The sequence below is a fragment of the Falco biarmicus genome, chromosome 15 (assembly GCF_023638135.1).
Source record: "Falco biarmicus isolate bFalBia1 chromosome 15, bFalBia1.pri, whole genome shotgun sequence".
In the NCBI taxonomy this organism is placed as follows: domain Eukaryota; kingdom Metazoa; phylum Chordata; class Aves; order Falconiformes; family Falconidae; genus Falco; species Falco biarmicus.
Window position 1 is genome coordinate 2005938 of NC_079302.1, and position 13853 is coordinate 2019790.

Sequence of the window (13853 nt, forward strand, 5' to 3'; positions counted from 1 at the left end):
ATTTATACTCCTCTACTAAACTCTTCTTAGGGCAGATTAAACAGAAACTAGACCACCAAAGCAGCCAGGGCAGGACGAGGGACAAACACAGCTTGCAGTAGGATAGCCAAATGCCGCTTCAGCTATGGCGAACTTCAGGCTACCCTGGCCAGATAACTCACCGCAAGAGAGAAAACAATCGATGGCAGTGAAAAAAAGTCCTGCGGGAAGACAGACCTCTACAGGGACTTCTGTTGCACCTCTGCTAAAACACCACGGGCTGAAATAGGAGATGCCGCTGCCAGCAGCGAGGGGCCTGGGCCCATTGGAGGAGTAGAGGGAGTAATGCAGCGCCAGCAGTGCTCTCCCTTCCCAGTGACTACGCAGTTCCTTGGCCTTCGTCTTTAAAAAGGCAGACTGTAATTTCACATCTAAGACATTCTTCTACGTGACCCTCCAGGGAACAGAGTAGTTTCATGAAAAAGAGAAGAAAACCAACAACCTACAATGTATCGCTTCCCTTTTTGTTGCCATTCAAGAACTGCTGAAGGGCATCGGACACCAGAACACGAGTCCCCTCTATTTAGCAGATCCCGAAGCCAGAGACCAATGTGCTGGAAAGATTCATGCCTGGGTGCTCGAAGCATACCTTACATTGTCTCTGCTCTGTTGGAGACCAACCACACAATACACAAAAACAGAAGAGAGGAATACTCTCCTCTATTTCCAAGACAAAACCAGCATTATGCACAAATCCCAAATGGATTTCTTTTCCCTTTTCACTTAGAGAGAAGAAACTGGATTTATTTGTGTGTGTGTCCGTCCCCATCTGGTGCACACTCACAGTAAGAATGAGCTGTTTCCAATATATGTGTTGGATCAAGACCTCAGGCAGAAAGAAAAAACTGCATTTTGAGAAGCCGCATGTCAGTTCCCATTTCTGGCATTGCCGCACGCAGCACAAAAGCACCCAAAACAAACCAGAATCCAAGGTATAAATTGTTTCACAGAATATACATTTTAAAAGGGACAAGTACAAATATTACAAAATGAACAGAATCGCTTTTAAAATACTTATATTTGTTTAACCGTTAAAAACAGACATGTACAGAAAGAGGTAGCAAAGCTAACAATTTCTGGCTGCTCCAATTAGTGTTGCCTGCATGCACTGGGAAAGTTACTGTGGAACCAAATCTCCCGATATCTTTTCTGGAAAGGACTGTAGACAATTTGCAGTTTATTTCTGACAATGCTACGTGAAGGACTGAGTCAAATCCACAGGCTCACTAGCAGCTGTTTCACGTTGTCTGGCTTAACGAAAAGGCATTGAAAGAAAAAAGGTTGTCTGTGATTTACTTCAGAGAGCGAGTGAGAGAGAGAGCAAGAGAGAGAGCGAGAGAGAGCGCGCGCACGAACACGCACACACGAAGGGGACCACACACACACATAAGAGAATGCTGGGAAGTTGCACTTGCCCCACGACCGCAAGAGGAAAGCATGACAGGTCTGCGGGTCCCAGAGTTAGGATAGAGAGCGTTTGGTATTAGCTTGGTCCCATGGATATCAACATCACTTGACAGGCTCAAAGCTAAAAGCAAGGCAGAAAAGGTTAAGGGAAGCAGAACTCCACGTGTTGCATGCATGCGCTCTCTCTCACACCCTCTCTTTCAGGCTTTCTGAGGTCCCAGCAAGGTCAGTTCAAGAGGTTCTCCCATCCAACATGTAATAGCGATACATTAAACCTATGACCAGTGCTCCAAAGATGGGAATTAGCCACGTTGACCAGAAACTATAGGGAGAAAACAAAAACACAACACAAACAATACAACACAACATAAACCAGAAGAAAGTATCAAGTTAATAATTCATTCAAGATGTTCATCACTTATTACACGTCTGTTTTCATCCAGGCAGCTCTTGGGGCCTGTCTCCAGCTGCTAGCAGACCAGCCGCAGGGGTCTCGGCTCGCCGGGCTGGGCAGCACCGACGGTCCCTGCACCCAGCACTCTGCCCGGCCCCTCTGAGGCCCCTGCGCTGCAAGAGCCGCTTGGTGGCTTAAAAAACAGCTGCTGGATTGCTGAATTTTCCAGCCTGGCACATACAGAAACCAATTTGGGGTTTATTTTGTTGGTTGTTGGGTTGCGGGTTGGGTTTTTTTTTCCTTAAAAAAGTCAGACTGTAATTTGTGCTATACAAACAGCTGAGTTGACTCAAGGATGGAAATTGCTACAGCTATCCCACAATAAATCTTCCTCACTCATAAACCAGAGGCCACAGGCTCACCTTCCGCAGCCTCCTTAGCAAAAAAAGTTCTGCATCAGCTACAAAAGACTAGGGCCCTGTTCTGGTTGTAAGGATTTTCAACTAAATGGGGCTGCTCATGGTAAAGATCCTCCAAAAAAACCCACACGACTGTGTTGTGTCACCCCAAGACCTGCAGCTACCACGCAAACAAACACTGCAGTGCAAAGGGACTGCAGCCACAGCCACGCAACACGAACGCACAAGAATCTGAGCTGCACAGTACCAGGATGCCTGTGCTGCCCAGTGAGCAGGGGACTTGGTGCCACCGGCTGTGTCTCCACATCCGACAAGGGAGGTGCGTGCCCTGGCAGCTAACTCTGTGAGCTGCAGTTCGGCAAGTTACATCTGGACTATTGCTGGAAGGAGCGTGCAGTGATATCCCTGGGCTTTTTTTCCTGCCTATTGGAGTTAACACGCAGTTCTACAAACAGGGAGTCCTAACCCCTCCATTTCTTACTCTTACTATAAGAAGATACTATACCTTGCTTGGCCTGAGGATGTCATACTTGGATTCTGAAGGAGGAAAGAGGGAGTTAGCAGGGGGAAAAAAGAAACATTAAACACATGCTAATAAGACTACAAGACTGAACACGTGATTACGAACATGGAGAAAAAATAAACCATCCCTCCTCTGCCAAACACCCTCTGTCACAGGTGCAGGTGCTTCTGGGGATGTTTGCCATTGTCCTCACCTCCACATTCTTTCCATTAACCCAATCCCTCCCACCCAGTCATCAACTTCACACTAGAACTTGCACCCCTCTCAAAAAAAAAAATAAAAAAAAATATATCTTGCTCATTACCTCGGAAAGCAGTCTGTTCCTTTTTACGCAATGGATGATAACCTGCGCTCCAATACAGATAATCCTAGCACTGTCACCCCCTCCCTAAACCCCTGCCCACGTCCCCATTTGCCATCCTGCTGCCTGACCACTGAAACATACAGCCACAGCACGCTCTTCAACTCTTCCCTTGCATGCAACCTGTTTCCAAACTTTATAGTTCTCCTTTCATAAAGCTGCACATTTAAATACTTTTTCCAGTCAGTTGAAATTCCCCTTTCGCCTTTCATCAGCTCTACAGCCTCTTCCTTGGTGGCTGCTGCAGCTCTCCAGTTTAATCAACGCCTACCAACCCAAAATCACCTTTCCTGCCCATCCTAAAGAGAATTATCTCCATTTCTTGAGAGCCTTAGTGCTTGCTTTTCTGTCGTAATACATCCAGTGGATGCTAAACACCAACACTTATCCGTGGGGGGCTACCTCTGAGCTGCATCACAAGAGTATACATGTATGACTTTTTATTTTGTGGGTCCCTCCTATTTATTGTTACATTACTGACTTCTATCTCTTCCTGCTATTTTAAAAGCAGGCCGAAGTATAATTTTAAAGCTGCTGTTGTACACTGGAGAAAGACCTTAGCTGTACACAACTCTGGAATTCCTCCTCAGAAGAGAAAAATATTTCAAAAAATATTTAACTCATATCCAAGGGAGTTACTTTGATTACTACTCATTTCTATGCACATTTTAGGTATGCGATTATGCAACGGAGCTGAACTAAACACATTTTAAGGTGAATATATGCATAACCATGCGGCCCCATGTTATAACTAAGCATTGGCTTTACCCAGCCTGGGTTATTCTTTCTATGGCTGACTACAGCGAGCAAACGCTCCCAAGGGCTTCAGCTGCCGCTCTCTCTGTTGACAGCTTCCTTCTTGGTTCCTGCTGCTCTGCAAGTGGCCCTGCTTTGAACAACATCTAATGAAAGTGTTGTTGAAGGCAGAGCTGTGCCTGGTCCGAGCCTTCAAGCCAAGTCAGAAGAGAAGCCAGCTGCAAGGCTCATGTTTACCTCTCAGATGGGATTCTATTTATTACCATTTCCCTCTCCCCATCCATTTCAAAAGCATTTTTGCAACACTATGCCCTGTTCTAACCCAGGAGTACCTGAGTTTTAAGCAATACCAATGATTACCAGGGCAGTTAACAGAGAATTCTTGTTTTACAGCCAACCCTACGGTGGCTGTGCCTGTCTCCTGGTTTGAATGTAACAACACTAACAGTTCAGTGGTCAGAACATCATGAGTAGTGCAAAAAAAATGGTCTGTGGCTCAAGGTGTGGAAATAACATTGCTGATGTCAGAGGAGAGAGGGCATAAAAAACCACTTCCAATTTCACACTAAGGTGACTGCTGAGGTTCAGAACAAAAACAAGAGGTATAATTTGCTTGGAAGATTCATTCATTACTGTAGTTTGTGTAAACATAAAGCCACAACCCCCACAGGGGGTGGGGGGGTGTCTGTGTGCCAAAAAAAAAAAAAAAAAAAAAAAAAAAAAGGCATGTGACAACTCCGTTATTCATTTTGTGAGCATAATATTGTTTCCATAGCATTAAATTAAAACAGAAAAGTAAAACACCAACAGCTTACCTTAGAACCTTCTTTTTTACGATCGTGCTGTCAAGGCGGAAAAAAAAAGAAGAAAAAAGATAAGCACTGACTTCAAGAGAAATGTGCAGTCTTTATGAGGGACGTGTGCACAGTCCTCATCATAGGGGTAATTGCCTAGACTTGGTTTTCAAAGGAGTCGATCCTTCAGCACCCAAAGGCACACAGCCTCTGTAGCAGGCAGGAAGCTGGTGTTTGTGCCGTGCCGTGATCTCTCACCCTCCTGAACTCTAAATTGCAAGGCAAAGCGAAGGTGAGAGCCGATTAGCTTAGCTTCTTTAAGTGCCCCGGATTTAATTGTAGTGAGAAATCTGTTCTGAATGGTGGAAAGACAAAACTAATTTGGTTTTGTTCCCTCAACAGAAATCCCAGACAACACAGAGACTGCCTAAAACCCTTAACTAGTTACTTATTTCACAAGACACATCTTCGTGTATGTGTGCAGTGGGTTACACAAAGGAGAGTCACACTTTTACACAGACTCATTCCAGCTCTGAAAGAGGCTGTCACAGCCAGCCAGTCCTTACCGGATGGATCTCCCCTATGTAGTACTGCTTGAGCATTTCCCTGGCATCTGTGGAATGCCCAACATCTTCAAAGCTCTCTGTGGCATCTCTACCAGCTTGTTCAAGCAAAACCTCTTCTCCACCTGGATGCTGGAAGAGAAGACTTCAGGTGAGCAAAGGGCTAGATATAGAAAAGGTACCAGAAGTTCCTTCCAACCTATTCCCTTCATCACAGATGCCTCAAACCAACATCAGCAATAAATTCTTCAATTGTCCATTCTCTCCTTCAGGAATCCATGGAGAATAGTGTGTGCTGCACAGCCTGGAAACATAATAAAAATCCTCCTGGAGAGGCAAATCCCCAACATACACAGGGAAGCACAGCTTTATCCCCCATAGCCAAACTATCCCTCCCATGATTCCATAACTGAGTTGGGCACGAAAATACACAAAAGAAAGGATATCCTCACACAACTTTTCAAGGGCTTCACTGCACAAATCAGACTTGCTTGCAGAGGAGCCTCTCCTTCATGATTTTTCTCAAGAGCTTTCCTGAGGCACCTCCGCCGCTAGTGAAGCACAAGACAACACTGCCTTTACAGGCATCAGCAGAGGAAAGGGTATTCTACTTCTTAGATACTACAAAATAATAATAGTATTTGGCTAACGGCCTCTCTCTGCACACAGCTGTGCAATGAGGAATGAAGTACTGAGCTGAAATGCATCATGTTTTCTAGTAGCTTAAGAAGCTATGACTAGCATAGTCCCAACAATACTGAACCCAATCTAGCGTACAACCACTCAAAAACCTGGGGGGTGGGGGGAAGTGTCACAAAAAATTATACTGTTTGACATCATATACTGATTTCAGAGTTTCAGAAGTTGCAACACCAGAAGTACCAAATCCACAGGACGCTCCACAACACCACTGGCATTTCTGTTGGTGGCAGTCACAGACAAGCAGCAAGAACCGACAAAAACCCTGGTGCAACTCTGTTTTCCTTGATGGGCTTGGCTCTTCTCTAGCACCGTCAATACCATAATTCCAGGAACAGACCAGCAATGAAAAGCACTAACCACAAAGCCAGCGAAGTACAATCTCTTCACAGTGTGAGTGTGAACAAATAGTTCAGTTTAAACTATCAGCTAATCCAGTTAAACCAATAAAGTGGTCAGGCTTCTCAGTGCGCACACAGGGACTAACCCAGTTTTCTAGAGCATCAGGCAACAAGCACTAAATGTGCTAGTTGAGAAGACAAGAGTTGCTCACTGCTGCCTGAAATGCCTCTAACAGCTACAAGCCTGGAACTGGAGAAGAGATGTTAGACAAAGTTTCACATCAAAGGACTAACACACCTGTTTTTCTCTGTAATATCATTTTCCTTCCCACAGACACAGAACAGTTGCCCTTGCCTCTCTTCCTTCAGCTTGTCTGTTTTTGCTGCCAAAAGTCTAAATACTCCCACTTGGCGCTCACACCTCATACCAAACATCCTCAGTATGGACACAAACACAGTCCAGTTGTTTACTCCTGTGAGTTACTGCAGCCAATTCTGCAATCCTCGTACCAGAGCTCTTTATTCTGAATAAATCCCTTTATTGTCCAGGTATGTGACAAAATCAACGTGGAGCCTTCTCAGCAGCCATGAAGGGCAAAGTCCGCAGTCCTAGGACACAGTTTGGTTAGCAGTCAGTTATTAGATTGCCTTAGCTGTAAAACCAAGTGGGACTCCACTCTGCTCGTTCCCCCTGTGCCTGGCTACAGGTCTGGCTGCCATTTCTCCCACACCAACCCTCAGGCTCACTTGATCTCAGAGGGAGTCTGACCAGGGACTACCCTAGCAGGAAACCCACCCTACAAAAAAGAAAAAAAAAAAAAAAAAAAAAGGAAAGAAAAAAAAAAAGAAAAGGAACCGATTATCTGCTGGGATAGCTGTGACTGAGCTCACTACAGAGCTGGATGCATGTCTCTCTTTACACGTGGGAGTTGCAGGAACACAGGCTGCAGCAAGACCATGCTTTAGATTATTTTTGCGCCCCTTAGATCACACCCTCAAGACTTGGCTGCAACAGTAGGACACTGTAGATTGTCTATGCACATTACTCAGAACTGTCCAACTTTTACTTACTTTATATGCATGTTTGAAAAGATCCACAGAAACCAGGGGATGAAAAGCTGGCCCTTTACTTTAAGCCTTCTAGAAGAACTCCATAGGGATGTCTCTCCAGAAATCTTATTTCAGATAGAAAAATATCAGAACTGAATTTTAAGATGACAACCTTGCTTTCCTAATCATCCACCCTAAAAGAGCAGACAAAACACTGCACTAACAGGGAACATGCAGCAGATATTGGCTTTCAGTGGCATCCAGCCTTTGCATATACAAGAGACAAACAAGAAGAATGGTAAAGTAAAAGAAGCAAGAACGGTACAGTTTGCTCCTCTTTACCTCTTTGGGTCTGAAGCCTTTCTATGCACTTGCTAAATCCACAAGTAATAAAAAGAATTATCTATTCATGCACATCTGTCCTTTATTGTAAACACCAGTCCAAAAGAAAAAACTTCAAAACATTCTGGCATAGTGTATTTCTGAAAGGATTCTCTAGTCTAGACAACCACAACTGCAGCCAGACAATTCTTACCTTGTCATACCCAAGAAAACAGTAAACCCAGACTATTTATACAGGAAGTCATTTACTCTGCCACAAAACTTCTCAAAGCTACAGCTCCAGCAGGAAAACATGAAAACAGAGTGTTGCAAACTGTGGAAAAAAAGTAAATTAGAAGTAATTCCAGAGGAAACAATGGCTGGAAAATGTTTTCAAGAAACAGACAAAAGCAAACAACAAGAAAGGTGGGTCCGAGTGCCAGTACTCATAAGTCTTCCTCAGCAACAGTAATAGAACTGGAACCTGCTTGTCACTTGAGCCTTCGGAATACACAATAAATAAAGCATACATTGACAGCAACATTAATAGTCTTGAAGCACCAGTTCTGGAAGAATACAACCAATGCCACTGGGCAGAGAAAACAATCTTACAGGGAGAACCCTGTCATTTGGAGGGAGAAGTGCAACAGCCCACCACCACCATAAGGCACCTCAAGAGCCCCTGGCCCAGGTGGTGCAGAAGAGAGGCCAGCCTGCTCTTGTTGCAGTCAGGAGCCCAATACTTCCTCATGCTTCGCAATACTCACAGCTACAGCAGGTGCTCGAAGCATCATTTCAGTGCGATCTTTCAATCAAGTTCTCCAAATTCCAAACTGGGTCCAGAGAAGAAGAGCAGACGCAGGGCCTTGTACAACCCCATAGTTACTCCAAGCTCACTTTAAATGTCACTGACACTCTAATATGGCGAGCAAAGAAAGTTTGCCTTTCATGACGCACTCCCTAATTAGCAGCTCATATAGCCCATCTTCTGCATTCATCCAGCAAGGCTGTAATTATTCAAGAGACCTCAGAAGAAGCTCTATCTGTGTAGCCTTTAGAAGGGATAAGGAGTGAGCAAAAAGCAGCAGGAAATCAGAATCGTAGGCACACAGCAGAGGCTTCCGAGACCGCAAAGCTGAAACTCACTGCAGGAGGCAACTCCAAATACCCGTTTGCATACGTCTGGCAGGCAACTGCTGTTACAGACCCACTGTAAACTGCAAATGAGCTCAGAAGCAACAACTAAGCTCTACAACTAATTAGGTTGCTGGGTCAGGTAAGATGCAAGATCATCAAGTTGAGGAGGGATGCGAAAGCTTTCATTTTTAGCCCCCAGTATCAGAGAAATAAGCTAGGAAAGGGAAGAGTATTACTGTGCAATAATAATGTGCCAGTACCATACCAGCCAGAAAACAATGACAAGCAGACACCTAGACAAATGGTGTTCATCAACCGCACATCCTTCAAAGCTTGTTTCAAGACACAGAACAGGTTTCCCTAAAAAACATCTCTGCAAAGCTGGAGCAAGTCAGCATGAGCAAAACCAGATCTCTGACATTCCTCCTACTCCCTCACAGAGTTCTGGTTTCAGATAGAGTCCACAGGAATTAAATGCGAAAAGACAAAGAAGAGTACCCAACATTGGCTTCTCACTGCTGGTGCAGCAGGAGTTAAGAATCTGAAAAATTGCTGCCTCTGGTGTGAGCAACCATCTTATACTTCCCTCCTCTTTACTTTCACCTCAGTGACAATGCTCTTAAACTACCAGCTCTTCCAAGCACAGTCCCTACCTTAGCTATATACTTGCCTGGAAAGAGTGTAAATTCTGTTAGAACCATGTAATTTTAAAGAAAAGGTGCCAGTAGTAGAATATGAAGAACACTATACTTGAAACCAACTGACCGATTCGAGTTAGAGTTGTCACAGCCCAGGCTTATTCCACTTGGAAGCCGGTTCAAACAGATTTCTAGTCACGCTTGCCACAGGTGTCAGAAGCAGCAGCACATGCCAAGACAAAGCTGTGCTAGCTGCTGCATCTGATGGACTCAGAAAACAGACAAAAGGGTGTGCTGAAGAAACACTTACCTGCAAACTCTTCTAGTCATGTGTAAAAATGGAGATAAACCACATCCCTCTATCAGAAGAATGCTGGTGAAAATAAGCCTATTACAGACAAGTGCACAAGTTAAAAGCAACAGATTTTAATAAGAATGCAGTGAGGGCCTAAGTGTGAGCAGTAACCAGAGTACCAGACCTCAGAGAGCCTGTCGGGGAGGTACACCTGCCTTCCTCTGCTTCCTCACTCATAATTCACACCTACCTGAGCAGCCAGCTCTTTTTGCTCTAGCAATAGCCTACGCTTGCTTTTCTAGGCTACTGCAATTAGGAGTAATAACATGTATTCTGGTGGTCCAGTTACCTAGACGTGGGAGAAAATTACACTATCACTATAAGGCTATCTCAGATTTCAAACAATCACACTTCATTTCAGGCACTTACAGGCTTTCCGAAGTACAAGAGATTGCAGTTTCTCAGAAACATGAAATTTCAGTTGCCATCTTTGCAGATCTCTTGCATTTTGTTCCATTCTTATAATTCAGTAGAATTTTGCTATGTGATAAATGTCTTGTTACTCCTATTACATATTAAATAACTAAATTGGAAGTTTAAACTGATCTGCGCTTCAAACAACATACAGATTTTGAGTTGGCTGGCTAATGGATGACCTGCTGTACCTCATTTGCAGGAATCATGAAGCACAATTCGACAATCTTTTAGCAGTGAGGCTTCTTCGAGGTTACACAATCACTCCAAGGTAATGCTCCAGTGCAGTTCAGCAATCCTGTTCAAATAATCTGTGACCAAAGGCCAGAAAAGGCAACAATTAGACACTGCTTCACTGACTACACAGGATCAAGGGGAAATACTACCCACTGAAACCCTGATAGCTGCAGCCACAGCAACTCAGAGCTCTAAAGCAGAACAGTTTCAGACAACTGTAACTTCTAAACAAGACACAAACTCCTGGTTCCAATCAGCTACACATTGTTCCCCTGTCACTCGACTGATTACAGCGGACTAACAGATATAAAGTGTATTTTTGCCAATAAATTAGGCCTTGATCTATGTTTACAAGTTTCACCACGTCAGTGAGTGGTGTACATAGCAGAGCGTGGTGTCAGCCATGCTGGCAGTTAAAACAGTAGCCTTATTCTTCTTCCTTTCCCTAGTCCAAGCAGACCTTTTTCATGCCAGAGAAACACAAATAGGATAAAAGGCTTGGAAAGGGCAACGTGAAATATCATCCCAAGGTAACATTCAGAGCACTGCTAAACCTGGCTTGCTGCAGGGGGAAGCGAAGCATTCTTCTGTGCTCATTTACAATACTGAAGGTGTCCTGTTCCAGATGCTGTCTTACACAGAGAACGCCGAGATGAAGACTGTGACCACTACACAGTGTCCATGCTCTGAAACAGTGTCACTCACAGTGGGGTAAGTATCTTGAAAACATTTGTCTAACTCTTAAGTCTGAAAAGCAGAAAGTAGCAACCGTATTTGGAACACAGATGCAAGTGTAAGACAAGGCACACAGTTTCTGCAGGTACTGTCCCAACCTCCAGCTTGTTTTGGCTCTTCCTAAACAAACAGCACTTTGTTATTGAGAAACCAGCAGTGAATGGCTTTTCCCGGTCTTCCCCTGAATCTACATAACCTTCTTGCATCTACAACAACATTTGGCAAGGAGTTCCACCAGTCTTCTCCCTGTTACATGAAGAAACACTGTTTGTTTGTTTCAAACCTGGCTCCAGCCAGATGCTTTGATGTCCCCTGGATCTTGTATAGACTTTCAGATGCAGGCAAACATGAAAGATTTCAGAAACTAGTGGAGTAACAAGCATTCTTCAAAATGTGTCTGCTGCCCTGCCCATTTCATTTAATCAGCAGAGGTAGCTGGGCCCACAGATCTGTACCCCGCTGCCCTCTCTCAGGAATTTGAAAGATGACAGATGACAGGTTTGGCCTAGTGCCAGGGAGCCCAAACATTGGAGGGGGCGTGCATGTAGAAGGAGGCAGTCAGCTGCTCAGAAAATCCTCACGTACCAGCTGGAAAACTCTGGAAAACTTGTGAGCTGACCCTGGAACAGGAATCTGAGTACCCACTTGTAGCTCCAGCGTTTCAGAGCTACCTGAGTTAAGAGTTGCATTCAATGCAACTGCCTTCTCCTTCCCACCCCAATCATAAGCTCTCTACAGTACACTATGCATCTTTTGTAGATGCATGTCATAAATGAGCAACTGGTCCCTCACCTCAGCCAGACTTGCGGGCTGTCCTGTAAAACAGCTGAGCATCAGCTGATAGTCTTCATGTGACTGCTGCTCTGTAGCACCAAACTCCCATGCCTCCACCAGGCACCATCCCACTGTCCCACATACTTTTCTTTCCAGCATACTGGGTGCCAAGAGTCTCTCTCAAGTATCAAAGATGCAAGAAGAGCAGCTGCTCAGCAGATTCAGCCTTTCAGATTCTGCACCTGACACACATGCACCTGTAAACAGGGCTGGAGTACCAACAGCAGACGCTGGTGAGCAAAGGAGCAAGCAGACAGGATCCATTTATGGTCCTGTGAAAGCAAAATTTTTCATTATAAAGCAATAAACAGTGCAGAACTGACTACAGAAAAGGCCAGCTCAAGGCACTGTAGTAGAAGACACTCCTTAATTCGTTCACTGAAATACCTTAGAGACTCTCTTAGAACAAACGTTGAGGGGAAGACTCAAAGCACAAGTCAGATTCTGAACCAACCATTATGATGCTGGATCCAGTGAACAAAACAGCTTGTATCTAACTTTATAAATAAATGCCGAAAGCTACATAGAAAGCCACTACCTCCAGCTGTCAGGTCACTGTAAAAAAGCTGCCAAGTTATCATTCTCTCCTCCTATCTGATAAACCTATACATTTCACCAAGGTAATTTTATCATTATATGTTATGACTACATAGCAGACATGCTTTAATCACAAATGCCTGCAGGAAAATCAGAGTTTAATTTAGACAAGCAAAACCAACAAGCAGCAACATGTACATTTTCAGTGAAATGTTCTTCTTTTAAAGCTGATTCAGACCAACTTTTGTACATTACCCTGTAGATGCTAGAGAGTTTGGTATCTTGTCAAGCTGGGATTAAAGCCCTCTGAAAATTTTTTAAACATTTCCTCCCGCTCTGTTTTCAGCTCCAAACACTAACGATACTGCTCTCAACCTTCTCAAAAACAGAATTCAAAAGCATCGAGTCTAGAAGCAATTTTTGTCCCCATATCCAAGAGAACTGGAGATCACACAGCAGACTGCACCGCTTACAAATCACTCGCGTGTGGTCACCAGGCAGCAGCGTGATGCTCACCTACTGAATCACCACTACTTTCTCCTTTAAGTTCTGGGGTGTCCTTAGAGACATCAAATTTAAACCACTGATCTAGCCCCAATACTGTTTACCCTACAAGACAAGAAGCAAAGTAACGTGGCTTAAGGTGAGCTGCACCTCCCACGTAAGCGTGCCTGAACAGATTTCCTACGAAACCAGGAGCTGACTCAAAGGAGCAGAAGCACAGCCTTGCACTCAGCTGGCCTTTGCCGGCCTGACCTGTGGCAGGGCCAGGAGCTGCCCTGAGCGGGAGCCCTGCGGGTGGCCCTTCTCGCGGACCCCTCCTTCGGGCAGCGCCGGCTGGCTGAGGCCCCGCTGCCTCAGGGCCACAGGAGCCCCCCCTTCGCCTTACTGCCCCCCCCCCCCCCCCTTCCCTTGCAGCCCCCCCCGCCCCGGGGTCTCTGCCCCCCACGGCACCCCTCCGCCCTCCCCCGTTCCCCTCCCTCACCCCCCCACCCCCTCCCCTTCCCTTCCCTCTCAGCCCCACACGCCCTCCCCAGGCCCGCCCCGCTCCCCTCAGCCCCCCCAGGCCCCGTCCTTCCCCTGCCGGCCCCTGAGGGGACGGGCCGGGACCCCGCCCCGCCCGGCCTCACCTCCTCCAGGAAGCGGGTGACATCGTAGACGCGCCCGTGGATAACCAGCCAGGCCTCGCGGCTGGAGTTCCGCTTCCCCACCTCCTCCAGCGTGAAGATGGGCCCGGCCTCCGCCGCCGCACAGGCCCCGGCCTCCGTGCGCTCCCCGGGCTCCATGCTGGCCGTCGGC

General features: G+C 45.6%; 1 protein-coding gene and 1 long non-coding RNA gene across 2 annotated transcripts; both read right to left on the reverse strand.

The window, feature by feature from the left end:
- Window positions 1–1038: 1038 nt before the first annotated feature.
- Window positions 1039–13840, reverse strand: LOC130159522 (cytochrome b5). The gene is made up of 5 exons (XM_056361239.1): window positions 13685–13840; window positions 5260–5388; window positions 4715–4741; window positions 2765–2796; window positions 1039–1768 (listed from the first exon to the last, which is right to left on the reverse strand). Exons 1-5 carry the CDS (start codon window positions 13838–13840, stop codon window positions 1678–1680), a joined length of 435 nt encoding a protein of 144 aa, XP_056217214.1. The 3' UTR covers window positions 1039–1677.
- Window positions 5395–13431, reverse strand: LOC130159524 (uncharacterized). Its single transcript, XR_008825776.1, has 3 exons — window positions 10403–13431; window positions 8435–10086; window positions 5395–8001 (listed from the first exon to the last, which is right to left on the reverse strand). It is a non-coding gene; the product is annotated as an uncharacterized LOC130159524 (long non-coding RNA).
- Window positions 13841–13853: the final 13 nt, after the last annotated feature.